The sequence below is a fragment of the Myotis myotis genome, unplaced genomic scaffold, assembly GCF_014108235.1.
Source record: "Myotis myotis isolate mMyoMyo1 unplaced genomic scaffold, mMyoMyo1.p scaffold_m19_p_1, whole genome shotgun sequence".
Classification (NCBI taxonomy): Eukaryota; Metazoa; Chordata; class Mammalia; order Chiroptera; family Vespertilionidae; genus Myotis; species Myotis myotis.
In genome coordinates, this window is record NW_023416313.1 from 123,208,912 (window position 1) to 123,222,582 (window position 13,671).

General features: G+C 38.4%; 1 protein-coding gene across 8 annotated transcripts in view; it reads left to right on the forward strand.

Moving 5' to 3' along the window:
* Nucleotides 1-509: 509 nt before the first annotated feature.
* The window catches only part of NRP1 (neuropilin 1), a 183,185-nt gene continuing 170,023 nt past the window's right edge, over nt 510-13,671 (forward strand). For 3 of the 8 annotated variants that reach the window (XM_036350761.1, XM_036350768.1, XM_036350784.1), the window contains exons 1-2: nt 511-1,055; nt 4,565-4,739. In XM_036350761.1, the coding sequence (XP_036206654.1) occupies nt 983-1,055; nt 4,565-4,739 (248 nt within the window). In that variant the 5' untranslated portion in view covers nt 511-982. Of the gene's footprint in view, nt 1,056-1,774; nt 1,824-4,564; nt 4,740-13,671 lie in introns of all 8 variants that reach the window. The other 5 variants (XM_036350775.1, XM_036350789.1, XM_036350818.1 and 2 more) reach the window with 3 other exon arrangements.

The window sequence follows — 13,671 nt, forward strand, 5'->3', positions numbered from 1 at the left end:
TCTCGGGGCGGCACCACCGGGAGTGGCAGGGGCTGGCTCCCCGCTCCTGGCCCCGCGGACGCGGGGGGAGGATTCTGAGTTGTGAGAGGCAGCCACCGCCTCCCTGGCGCTCCGCGCTCCAGGCGGCCGGATCCTGTAGAATCTACGGTGTAGATCCTTGGAGAGCTGCCGGTTGTATCCCGGGAGTCGCGAGCGAGTACGCCGAGATCAGCAGGCCCGACCCCATCGCTGGCTCACCTTGATGCCCCCCTACCCAAACACACAGGCCCTGAGTGCAGACCTAGCGCCTCCCCCGCTTGGAGATCCCTGCAGGGCCTCCGGGAGAGACTGAGCAAAGGACGAGGAAAGCACTCCCAAGGAAACTTGTTCCTCCTGTCTCTCAGCAGACACAGACTGGCCAGCCAGTGCGGGGAGAGGGGCGGGAGGGAGTGGGGGAAGGGCTCCGGGGAGGACGGGAGGAAGTGGAGGGGAGGGGAGGGGTAAGGGAGGAGGCTGCAGTTGGTGAAACTCCTCTGCCTCGGCTCTTCTCATTGCTTGCTCCTCTCCTTCACGCAGACACCCGGACCTCCCCTGGGCGCCAGCTCCAGGGCTCCAACGGGTCCAGAGACAAGCCGGGTTTATTTTTCCTTTCTGGAAATTGGCTTTGGTGTGTGCTTCCCTCCCACGCACCTCCCCCCCCTCCCTCCTCCCCCCTTTGAGACATGGCCCGGGCAGTGGCTCCTGGAAGAGGAACAAGTGTGGGAAAAGAGAGAGGAAACCGAAGCTAAATGACAGGATGCAGGAGACTTGAGACACAAGAAGAGAAGCGTAGCTCTCGGAAGAAGTCACTGCCTCACTGCTTTTCTTTCTCCAAGAGGGACTGAGGATTTTACAGCTCTGGGCGGATTTGAGAGCTTTGGATTGTTTAGATTCCCCCTTTTGCTCTGTTTTCCCCGCCCGTCCTTGTTCTCTCGAACCTGCTTGGGGATCCGTCGTAGGGAGAATGGAGAGGAGGCTGCTGCTCTTCGGCGCCGCGCTCACCCTCGCCCTCGCCCAGGCCGGCGCTTTTCGCAACGGTAAGTGACAGGCAGAGGCGCTCGAGACAGCGCCCGCCCCGGGCTCAAGGTTGCCCGGTCCGGCCGGGCTCGGTTTCCCGCCCAGCTACGATTCCTGCGGCGCTGTTGGGATGAACCCGGAGTAGTCACTTCATGGGCGAAGGAAACTTTTATCCAGGCGGAGAAATAAAGAAATCAGATCGGTTGGTTAAGGGCAGGAATATTTTAAGCCTTCTGTCTCCCTCTCGAAGTTTGTGGTCTGGCTATGCGGGTTTTCCTATCTCTGCTACAAGGTAGCTCTCCCTACCTTCCCAGATCAACACACCAATTACCTTAATAATGTTTCCTCCCAAAGGCAATTAGATGAGACACCCTTTCAAAAATCTATGGCTGTTGAAAGTGAATGAAGGCTTTACCAGTACTCCCTGTTCTCTTCTGCTCCCTTAATTGTTTCCTCTGGTGGGTGCCTCTAAGAGATAGCGGTTGGTTGATTGATGGAACTCCTCCCGCCTTTGTAAATCGTCCCTAATCCGTCTGGACCATGAATAAAAGTTACAGTGTCAATACAGGAATCTGATGTATTCAGTGTAGGCACCAGGATATCTGAAAATCCCTAGCCTAGCTGCAGCTTCCACTGAGCTTTATAAGGACTCACTGTTATGTAAATGGAACATTGTGCTGCGGTTTAAACAGTATCCTATAACCTAAATAATGTGTTTTAATTTGTGATCTGATTGTAGGCATGTTTCATTTACCCTGTGAAGTTAAGGATATGAAATTATCTTTACAGTGAGTCTTCAGCAATTATTATTAACTAATTATCAAATATTTACTCCTTGGGTGGTGAAGGCTGGGGGGGGGCGGGCAATGTGGGAAAAAGGGACATATGTAACAGTTTCAACAATAAAGATTTATAAACACATATATATTTACTCTGGTGTAGATTTCAATCAAAGTAATTAGAAGAAAAGCCCATCCACTACTTACTGTAGTGTATTGTTTTAACAAGAGACCATAAGTGGAGGGTGTTCAGACCAGGAGGGATTTAAATCCTATCTTTATGATAGAAGTTAATCTCTCTAATATGCTTTTTGGGGGTTTTGTGATTGAAGCTATAAATTTCGTCCCCACAGCTCCTAAGTAGTGTTCTGAAAGATAGGATTGAAAACAAAACACGCACAAACACACACACACACAACTGCAAATGCAGAGTTCAATTTAGTACTGAACCTGAGGTCGTGGCATATTTTTATAATTTGGTAGGGGATAAAATAACACCCTCCTCCAACTGAAGGAGCTCAGGTGGTTAGACTTTAGAAATTACAGGAACTCACCCTCCCCAACTCCTGAGATTAAATCAGTAGCGATGTTCACAGGATGGATTTGAAACCTAATGCAAATAGCTTTCAGACTTGAGGTTGTGACCCCTCTCTATCTCTCTCTCTCCAAGGTGTCCCCCCAAATGTATACACATTTTAACAGCTGATTGTTCAATTTTGAAAATGAAATGTATTTTAATAAGCACTGCCTTTATAATTATTCAAAGTCTGTGTATGCATTTTTTGGATACCCTATATATGTTATAAATGTATATATATATATATATATATATATATATATATATATATATATATATATATATATATATTTTTTCCTTAGCAGAAATCTGGGGGATACTAGGAACCTGAGCTTGAGTTGGTAAGCTTGATAAGTTAAAGCCATGTTGCTATGCTTGCAGTGACCACAACTTCAGTAGCTCAGTAGACCTCTTAAAGCCATGTCCACCTCCTGTGAGTCCCAGTGTCTGCTAAATTAATTCATTAACCTTATTTAGGACTAATGGTCCAGAGTCATTAGAAATTGCTCTTTCTTAATCAACTGCTAGAGAGATTGAACAGAGCCAGGGAGTCTAGCAGTCCACATTATCTTATTACACTGTCACTTTCTCAGAAGTCACAGATTAAAGAGCTCTGGTGTGGTACTGAGGCCACCTAAATGTCTCTGCAGTGACTCTGTCAAGTAACTACAAGCAGTACTGTTTTATTTCACTCCTCTAACAGATAACAGACTGTGCCATGATATCCATACAGAGCTGGAGGAGGCTTAATGAGATGGGGTCACTTTCCAAGTTTTTTTGCACATTTAAAATAAAGTAAGCCTGGGTAGAATCACACAACAATGTCCAACATGATCATTAGCTGAGATTCTGAACTCCAGTTGCAACATCATTTCTTCTGGGCAAATCTTAAGCTTTTAAAAGCCAAGGCAGAGATAATTAGTGTGACATTTCTAGTCTAAGAAACATAGAAACATCTAGCAATTGAGGAAAACAATATAATTCATATTGTCTTCTTTTTAATTTATGGGGAATGATTTCTGTAATGCAAGTAGCTTTATGCATTTTTGATGTGCACTTTATCTTTCATTTCCATTTGACCTGGTTTTCCTGTAATAAAATTCTGTAGATTTGTAAATTCATGCTGAGAGCAGAGAATGCTATTCTCTTTCCACAGGGAATCTATTAGATGCAATATTAAAATCTATATATACCATTATTGAAAATTTGTGATTGATAGGCTTATATGTTTCACTGCTTTCATACCTGTTCCTCTTTCATAGTTTATTCACTGAATTTTTATTGAAATCCATCATAAAAAGTGACAATGAGAATCTATGCTGAACAAGAAATCAGCCTGGAGACTGGTTTATTTAATTAATGAATCACTTCAGCATTTGGGTTTTTTTGCAATGAAGGCTCAAAAAGAGTTAGCTCACCTTTCCCAGAATGTGAGAATGGGGCTTACCATATGTATTATCAGACAGATCTTAGTGTGGTGGATTTTTTCAACATGTAGATAATTGGAATTATTTTTCTTCTGCCCCATTATTTTGATCTGGTCTCCCAGCCCCAGCAACTTTACTTGGAGAAATAGAGTAGAATTATTTCTGCTTCATCAAATAGATTTTGTTCTGTGTTAATCTGAATGGAGCAGAGATAACACACAATCACTTAGATTTATGGGCAGATAAAACAACAGAAAAGGTTTGTCATGGAAGCCAATCCCCACTGACCAATGACAGACCAAGCTTATCATCAAAAGCTACAGAAGGGTTCCAATAGCCTTATGTAGTCACCTTTCACTTAGAACTTGCTACTTAATTCGATTACACTTATTTGGGGATAATTAAGTCTAGCAGAAGCTCCCTGGAACCCTGTTAACATCCATTGAGGGGACTCCATGTTTTTAATGCTAGAAGACCTTTGTCTTGGAACAGAAGTTTGTGGGGGGTGGGGATCCAGTCATTTTAGATCTCAGTTCACTTTCCTCCTGATCCAACCTTCCCTGGGATCAAAGAGCATCCTTGGTGGGGCGTTACTATCTGAATATGCGCCACCTGAAGGACCTGCAGGGGTCAGAATTCTCCATACGCAGTTATGGGGTGTTCAATAGCTGGTAATTTACATACAAAGCTAGAGTACCTAACTGGTTGTTAGGGAAAGTTCTACTAAAATGTTATTTTCATTACAGATAAATGTGGCAATACTATAAAAATTGAAAACCCCGGGTACCTTACATCTCCTGGTTATCCTCATTCATATCACCCAAGTGAAAAATGTGAGTGGTTGATTCAGGCTCCAGAACCATATCAGAGAATTATGATCAACTTCAACCCTCACTTTGATTTGGAGGACCGAGACTGCAAGTAAGTAAGAGCGTTATTTGAACGGGGCACCACAGCACCATCTAGTGGTCGCGATGTCTAACGGGGCATCCTGAGTGTACAATCTGGGATATAAATGGATCCAGGGGGCATTCCAGTCGAGGCCAGATTACATGTCAGTGGGTATGGAAATTAAATTATGTTAAGTGATTTCTGAGTTTCCCAAACTAGGAAGGTTATATTTAAATGTGCAATCGCTCATATTATTTTTCCTGTTAACACTTTTGGTTTTGAAATGTATATACATGTGTCTTCCCTCCATCCCCACCTGGAAAGGAGAACTAGAAACCCAAACTTTCATTTGAGTTTTTATTAAATATTGGGAGTTACTAACATTTGTGGCATTGAAAGACAGTAAGATTGGATATTTTTGTAACAAATCTGTGGCACATTTTGTAATTTAAGAACTCTATCTTATTGGCATGACAAAAGAAAATTGTCATTGAAAATAAAAGGAATATAGGGTAAGTTGGATAAGGGGATTTTTATGGTGGATAAATGATTGCAAGCCCTTTATTGAAGATGAGTAAAATAATTATTAATGCACAATGAGTAAAATGAGACTCAAATATGAATCAGTATTTCATTCATCTGCTTTAGTTTTGCTATCTCCTTCTAATTATTAAGTTATGAAGCATTGTTAAGTTATTATGCCAGAATTCATTATTATGAAAACAGTCGCACTATAGAGTCTAAATTATATTTCCCCACTTTATGTGAACAGACTGGTGTTCAGTTTTCCACAGTATGGAAGGGGAGTGTTGACATTGCAGGCAGCAGTCCACAAAGATCCAGATTTACTCTTCTCTCTGGACAGCCAACAGACCCCCATCTATGTTTGGTCCACATCATCCCACTCTGCCCTACTGCTCATGGTGTATTCTCCAGAGATTTGAAGCTGAATATCAATTTTTAATGAAGTTTAGACATATAAATAGTTTGAACAAAGGAAAACAATCTAATTAAATCTGAATTCTAAAGTGTCTCTCAGGGATATGTTTCCCAAGTTTTAAAATGGGTCAGTTTTATATCATTGTATATAATGTATATAGATTACTACTTTCACTGGGTATCAACATTATTATGTAGGCACACTCATTATTAAAAGTATTCTATCTTAAAACACATAACTCTTTTAGGAAAGAACAGAATAATAGGAAAATATTCCCACCTGTAGTAAGTCCTCAATAGCATGTTGAGTTGGTGGGGTAAACTAATTTTTCATGGACAGGGTACTGACTTCATCTGGTTAACTAGAATGTTAACTCAATATTCTAGTGCATACAGAATTAGTAATTCATATACTGTTGATCAATTTCCAAGTAATCAGCATACACTATAGTACAATAGAATTATGCTGATTCTAATTTAATCTTTGTCCTGTGATTCAGAGGTGCTTCAGGATATTAAATTGACTTTTTAAATCTTGTGTGAAAGTTGTCATTAATAGAATGTTACAGTGACTGCTAAGAAACAGAGTTTATTGTATTTTGGGGGGAGTCAATATTCTGTATGGTGGTTTTTACATTGTCAATCACGTAGATAGCCTAGAGACTTGTTTCTATTTTATTTTTGTTTTTTGACAATACTTAAACTGCTATAGGACATGTTTTTAAGAAACACTGATAAAACATATTCAAGAAATGAAATTATTCCCCCAAATAAGGTGCTATTAAATTTCAATAAACTCACATTTACTAATTCCTGATCTGAAAATCATGACTATGTGTATGTGTAATATAATAGTTAAAGAATTCAGAACTCTCAGTGGTTATTAGGAGTGGTGTGCTGTTAAATGTTTGACAATTTCTGTAGTATAAATACTCCCTCCATGGCCAATTTTAAACTACCCTTGTGATGTCACTCTGCACAGAGTTGCAAAGAGATGTGTACAGTTGGTTCTTGTGAACTGGTGCAAGCCAACTCCAGGACACAACTGGAGTGGAAATGTAAGAAAGGGAAGCCAGTTGAGTGTGTTAATATACATAAAGTGCTTACAGCAGTGTCTGGCACACAGTAAGCCTTAAATATTTGCCATACCATGGTGTGAGGTAGGATATGGTGGGATTTTAGTTAGTTTTCTTTTTTTAAGATGAGAAGAAAACGGGTAATTGTATTTTCTAGGGAGAGACAATTTTAGTGATGTTAGCAAGGTAGTTCAATAAACTGATGTGGCCAAGAATATTGTTTCTGTAATTATGATGGTGATATTTTTTAATGCTAGAGTAAGGTGATTTCTTAATTATAGTAACTGAGAGTTTGTTCTCTGTGAAGGTGCCATTTCCTAGCCAGTCTTGAAAGTCTATTTTTAGCCTGATGAAGTCAATGAACGTTGTGGCATGGAAAGTATCTTTGTGCCATGTTTTGAAGTATTGTTATCTGATCATTTTATCAATGAAAATTCAAAAAACAATATTGATAAACCAACTTAAGACATTGTAGTTTCTATCTTTTCAGGTTGCTCCACATGATTACTAGTTATTGTTGAAGGTTGTAGTTGAAATTCTACAAATGGCGGCAGAATTCTTATCTCCTTTTGAAAAGGCTGTGAGAAGAATCGACAGCTTTATATTTTGTGGGGGGAGGTGGTAGAATTTCCTACAAAACGTGGAAACCACCAGAAACTCGTGGAACAACAAATTCATAGACTTCAAAAGTTTATGTTAGATGCACAAAAACATAACTTTTGGGTTCTGGTGGGTTTTGGGTTTGTTTTTTTAAATTTATATTAGGGTACTTCCAAAATTGTATTTGAAATGGTACAAAACTAGTTATAATAAATCAATTCAGAAGTCTTTTGGTCATTATTCTTGGTAAGAGCAAACTGTTGTCTTGAGATATTTTCTTTCCCTTTCTCAACTATATTATATGTACTTGTACCAATGTCATAAGGTTACTGTAGTGGATAATGAGATAGTGGATATGAGAGCCCTTTGAAAAGTTAAAAGCTTCCCTCAAAAGAAGTTATCATTTAAAATTTTTTTTAATTTATTTCAGAGAGGACGGGAAAGGGAGAGATAGATAGAAACATCAATGATGAGAGAAAATCATTGATCGGTTGCCTCCTGCACTCCCCATTCCCCATTGCAGATCAAGCCCAAAACCCGGTCATGTGCCCTTGACCAGAATTGAACCTGGGACCCTTCATTCCGCAGGCTGACGCTCTATCAACTGAGCCAAACCAGCTAGGGCAAGACATTATCATTTTTTACAATATCTTTACAACTGGGTGATTGTTAGAACATTTGGAAATATAAAGTTAAGCATATGTCTAACTGAATATATCGATCTAGTAATGGGATGATCATGTAATGCACCCCACATTTTCTCTTGATACCATCAGTATTTGTGTAGTCAACTTTCACCATGCGAAAGCTCAAGAAATAAATTCCTGAGCGCATTTGCTTATTGAGAAACATCCTTGAGAGCCAAGTAAACAATTATTTTTCTGTAAGGTATAGAGGTGGATAAGTAATAAAATAGATTAGTTATGGTAAACCAAATTTTCATTTAAATTTTACTGTTTTATTTGTAATTAAATAAATAAACCACTTCATAATTTTAACAATATAATTTATGATTTATTTATCACAACTTTTCATGTGTATAACACCAAGACTGACCCAATACAAAAGTGCACATTGGGGTGGGGGAGTGTAAGGAGGTTGTTGTTTCCTTAGGGAAAATTAGTGTGCAGGTTGTGCTTATTAGTTTTAAAATGCAACAGTCTATGTTTATGCCACCACTGAATCAGTTTTCATTACAAATAAGCAGTGAAAAACAGAATATAGTATTATAACTTGCTGAATTCTTTTATTGAACAAGGGGTATTGATCAATTGTTCAGCAGAGTAGAACATCTGTCTGCAGGGCTAATTTTGTGCTAGGATTTCTGGCTAGATATACCGCCGGGTTTTATTGTTATGTTGATGTTGAGGGGGTTAGAGAATGTTCTGAGAGGAGAAGGTGTTAAGGAAATGGAAGAGATGATAAGTTCTCTTTTTGGCACCAGAGAATGCTCCATGTTGTGAAGTGTGGTGCTGCAGACATCTTGAATCTCATAAAACTTTATATCTGCATAATAAACAAGAATGTCATTGATACGATAGAATTTATGGAACCTTTCCAGTCTCCCAGCAAGGCAACCTATCAGCATGATAATTTATAAGGGTTGTGACAAATACTGCTGAGTAAAGAGGTGTGTGGTTACATTCAGATCAGATGTCCTCATCTGGGGAGCAATAAAAATTTCACAGGCATTGGGTTAAAAACATTAAGAAAATTAATGTGAAGCTCCAGAAAAGAATCTAAAAAGATGACAGTGCTGGGGAGAAAGCCCAGTAGTTGTCTTCTTACTGACAAGTTCCTGACTTTAGTGACTGATTGTCAGTGCTGTTTTGTGGGATTTTCACTAGGACACAAGGCTAGCATGCATAGATAAACAATTTGCTGAGTTCTGTATAGAATTTAAATCTCTTCTTTGTGTAACCAATAATATGTGTCTTTTTTCTAACTTAATGTAATCAAAGGAAGATTTCACTCTAGTAACTTCATATGAAGTTTAATTACAATAAACTTATAATTAAATAGATGAATTTCAAGTTTAGGAATTGTGTTACATCATTAATTGTTTCTTTAATGATACTTTAAAAAGTACCAACATTATTATAAACTTTGAAACACTGCTCTTTCATTTATTTTAATAGAATATAAACTCACTGAATAAAAATTAATCTGCCCTTTGTTTTTTGAATCTGATTATTTCTAAAAATTTAATTATATAATGGTCTATTATTCATTTGTTGGCAATTTGGGAAATATAGGTTCTATTTATGGTTTCCCTAAGTAATATTTTCTGTTTTGGCTTTATTCACTTTGTTTAGCATGTATTATGACAATAGTTTGGGTTTTTAAAAGATTCATTAAAATATTATTTATCTTGATTCGTGAGTTCTATGGCTTTTTGTGTCCAAGGCAAGTGCTTCACTCTAGTCCCAGTCTTGTGTTTTGGAGCATCACTTAGACCAAAACAAAGACCTTGTTTTATGGAAACCAATGGATATTTTATGCTAAAATACCTCTCCATTTTCTATATGTAACATAGAAGTATATGTACTTTTAATTACAATATAATCTATATCTAGAAAACTATGCAAAGTAAGTGTAAAATTTGATAAAATTTTTAGTGCCACCACATTCATATAACCAATCCAGAGTAAAAATTCCCAGTTTCCTAGAAAAAAACCCTATGTTCACTTTCAGTCACTAACCTTTGGTCTCAAGGGCAACTGCTTTCCTGACTTGTACAATTCCATTTTTATAAATTTCAAAATCAGACAAAACCATAGTCTTAACAGTCTGTATGTACTGTCCTTTCACTATAGTGCAATTCTGTGGAATTCAGATTAAAAATGTCCACTGTTCCCCACCTAATTAAAAAAAACAGAGTCCTACTGAGCATTTTCTAATTTTTTTCAGTGACTACTGTAGAAATACTTTGTATTTGTTGCATATATTATGGTTTGTAAAATTAAAGACAAAGTTTTCAGTCTGGAGCCTACTTTATCTGCAAGGCAAATTCTGAAAAAAATATTTTTTGCTTTATTTTTTCTCTTATATTTCTTGCTGGTTTTAATCTCAAGTAACTTCCCATATGGGCAATGTGAGCGGCACTGCCACCACCAAGCTCAATTCAATTATAAAACTATTGACTGAGTAAGATTGAACCCTTCTCAGAACAACTGTTGACCCGCCTGCAGCATCCTTAGTTACTACTCAGGCAGATAATTATCTACTTTTTTCCTTTTGATTTTCCCCCATTAGCACTGATTTTATTTGGACAGAACCCCATGTGTTTAATAACATTATTATTTTTTATAATTTGTTACTATAGGCAATCACATTTGATCATAATGAATTGAGTATTGGAAGGTTGTTTTTGTGTTCAGCATTCCTATCATTCAAAAAACAAAAAGCAACCTTTATGAGAAGCTAAAAGGAAGGTTAGTTCAAATCTCAGATTGAATCAACATGTGCATGGCATTTCCAGATTTCGTTTTGGGGAGTAGGCACTTAAAATTTGATCCAAGTGAGACATATGCTTCAGCCAGCATGCATATTCTCAGCTCCTTTCTTTCCAGCATAAAATGTGATAGTTGCCTGCATGCTGACATATGTGCGTGTGTGTAAAGGAGACTACAAAATAAACTTAACTAATTGCCGTTGTAGTATTCATCAAGGCTGATGATTAAGCCTGAAGAAGAACAAGAGACAAGATTAGTGTTCAGATCAGGTTCCAAATGCCTCATAATTGGGTGTTTGTAATCAATCCTGATTGTAGTAGTCAGTGACTTGGCATAACATAGCACCTTAAAAGAAGATTTTTCCTCCTAGTCTCTGATTGACTGAACTGTGTCTATGTCACTTAGGGATGGCATGATGGTATTACTCTCAGGCTGACTGTGATCCATGCCACACACATGCCTACTTATGGTTGACATCATTTAGTTTTTGCAGAGAGCTTAGGAGTGAACTACATTCATTCAGAACTCTGCTAAATTCTGCAGAAGAGCAGGGAGAGTAAAATATATTTTGGCTACTGTTCACTCAGTTGCTTTGTAATGTGGTTTTTCTCCTCATCAAGCCCTAGTCTATTGCACACATATCTTATATTTTTCTTGGTCAGCATGTTTTATCTCCTTTAACTTAAATAATCAGTGGAAAGTTTAGAAAGGAGTGATTGCAGCTGGTTCCGTCAGGTCCTCACTATTTGCTACCACGTCATTGACTAAGCACTAAGTACATGGTCTTACTTATTCATCCTATCATCCCCATCTTATAGATGGCAGCACTGAGGCTTAGAAAGAGTCCATTAGCTGAGCCCAAATGCTCAGCTGCTGCACCCAATATCTTTCCACTTTCGTGACTGAAGGGGCTTGAGTTAGGCCTTTTGAATGAGAAAATTTTTATGAAATGTTGTCAACTAACTTTTTATTCAGGCAGCCATTTTCTTCTATCAAAAATCTCACACAGAAGTTTAAATATACACCAACTAATTCTGAGTAAGGATTTCATTTTTAAATGCTCAGTTCAAATTAAGTAAGCTCTGGTAAAAATTGTGCATGGAAACTCCCAAAGAGTGGGTGGTTTCTACTTAGTCGAAATTTGTCTTAATTTAGGTATGACATCCTAGGGGAAAATATCTGAATTCTGGTCCTTTTTGTCGATGGAGTTTGAAAGCACAAAGCACATACAAATACAATAACCAGGCAGCATAATGGCTGGACTTATACAATCCAAGGGATACATGAGATCCCAGCTGCATCCAGTGCTTCCTCACTGGCCTGGAACTAGTCTCTTCTAGGTCATTCTCATTTACTTAATTAATCTTAGGCAAATAGCCCCAAAGTTGCTCTCTCCCCCAGTTCCCCTATTTGGAACATGTTGATCCAGCCCTTGTATTTGCCACTGGTGACTCAGTAAGTAAGGGTTAAAGAGAAAATGTTTACTCAGGCACTGGGTTCCTGTGGGAAATAGAAGAGTGTTTTTTGAGAAGAAACAGATGCTTCAGAGTATTTTGTTTTTATCTGGTCACATTCTTGTATAATCAGTCAGCTAGGTTGGATGTAATGGCTTGTTGCTTCTGTGATGTCTGTCATGTCATGGAGAGATCAGCCAGTCCTGGGATGAAATAGGATCTAAATGTCTCCTTTTTCAAGTTCTTAAATTTATCAAGAAGAGGCAGAAGTGGCAAATGCCAATCAATATGGTCATGATTCCAACTCCTTATCGGACTCTCCAACCAATAGATGCTACCAGCAGGGCAGCTATTGTAAGGGAAAAGTAAGATGTGGTCCAAATCTGAGTCCTAGATATGATTTAACAAAATTAAAAACACAAAATTCCCAAATCAAAGAAAATGAAGAACACAAAGCCCCACATACTTGGTAGTACAGGTTGATTTTGTCTTACTTGGGATTATGTTATTTTTTAGATGTAGTGACACCTAGCTCAATTAGACCACTTTTTGACCTTTTATCTTGGTTAATACTTATCTGTTCATTCTTAATAACTTGAGAAAGTGGGCATTTATTTGTTAACAAATTTGGACATGGAAAATACGATTACATTTTTAATTTCTGGATCAATCCATTTTTTAAAAAAAATGGGAGCCAATACAAATAACAAATCTTCATTAATTTGACAGTCTGACACTATTTGCACCTCTATTATAACACTCATGTGTTTAGGTAATTCCTTCTAATGGTATAATAAGGGTTTGTCTCCCCATTGGGTGGCAAACTCTAGGAAGGTAGAAGCCATATCTTAAAATTTCTACCATCCACAATTCAAAAGAATGTTTTTAATATAATACGCACCAGTTTAATTGAACTGCACAGTTGACAATTTTATTGAAATTGAAATCTGATGATGAAGAATAAAGGAGGGGGGAACAGTATTTCCCTAAGTGGGGTCTGTGGTTCACAGTCAGCAACCTGGAGAATGCACAGCGAAATTAGGTGAACGGACAATGAATGGGGCAATTTAGATAACTACTCAAGTCCTTTCAGCAAGGACTTCTGACAGCCTGGATATGGACATTCTCCAGTCCTCAACCACCTGTTCAGAGGCATCAGAACTGGAATTTTGGAGTCTCTGATTCTCAGGGGCATAGGCAAGGATCACAGACTGGCTGGAGAGTGACAAAGCTGGGGCAGTAGGCTCTGCCACACAAATCGCCTGCTCTCCCTCCACAGTGCAGGTTTAGAATGGATTTCAGCCTCACCTTTATTGGAACCAAAACTGACCTAGGAGCTTCTTCACTATTCGAGAGGTAGCACATAATTTTATTTTTCAATGAAGGTTGTTGACACTAGATCAGGGGTGGGCAACCCCTGGCATGCGTGCCAAACATG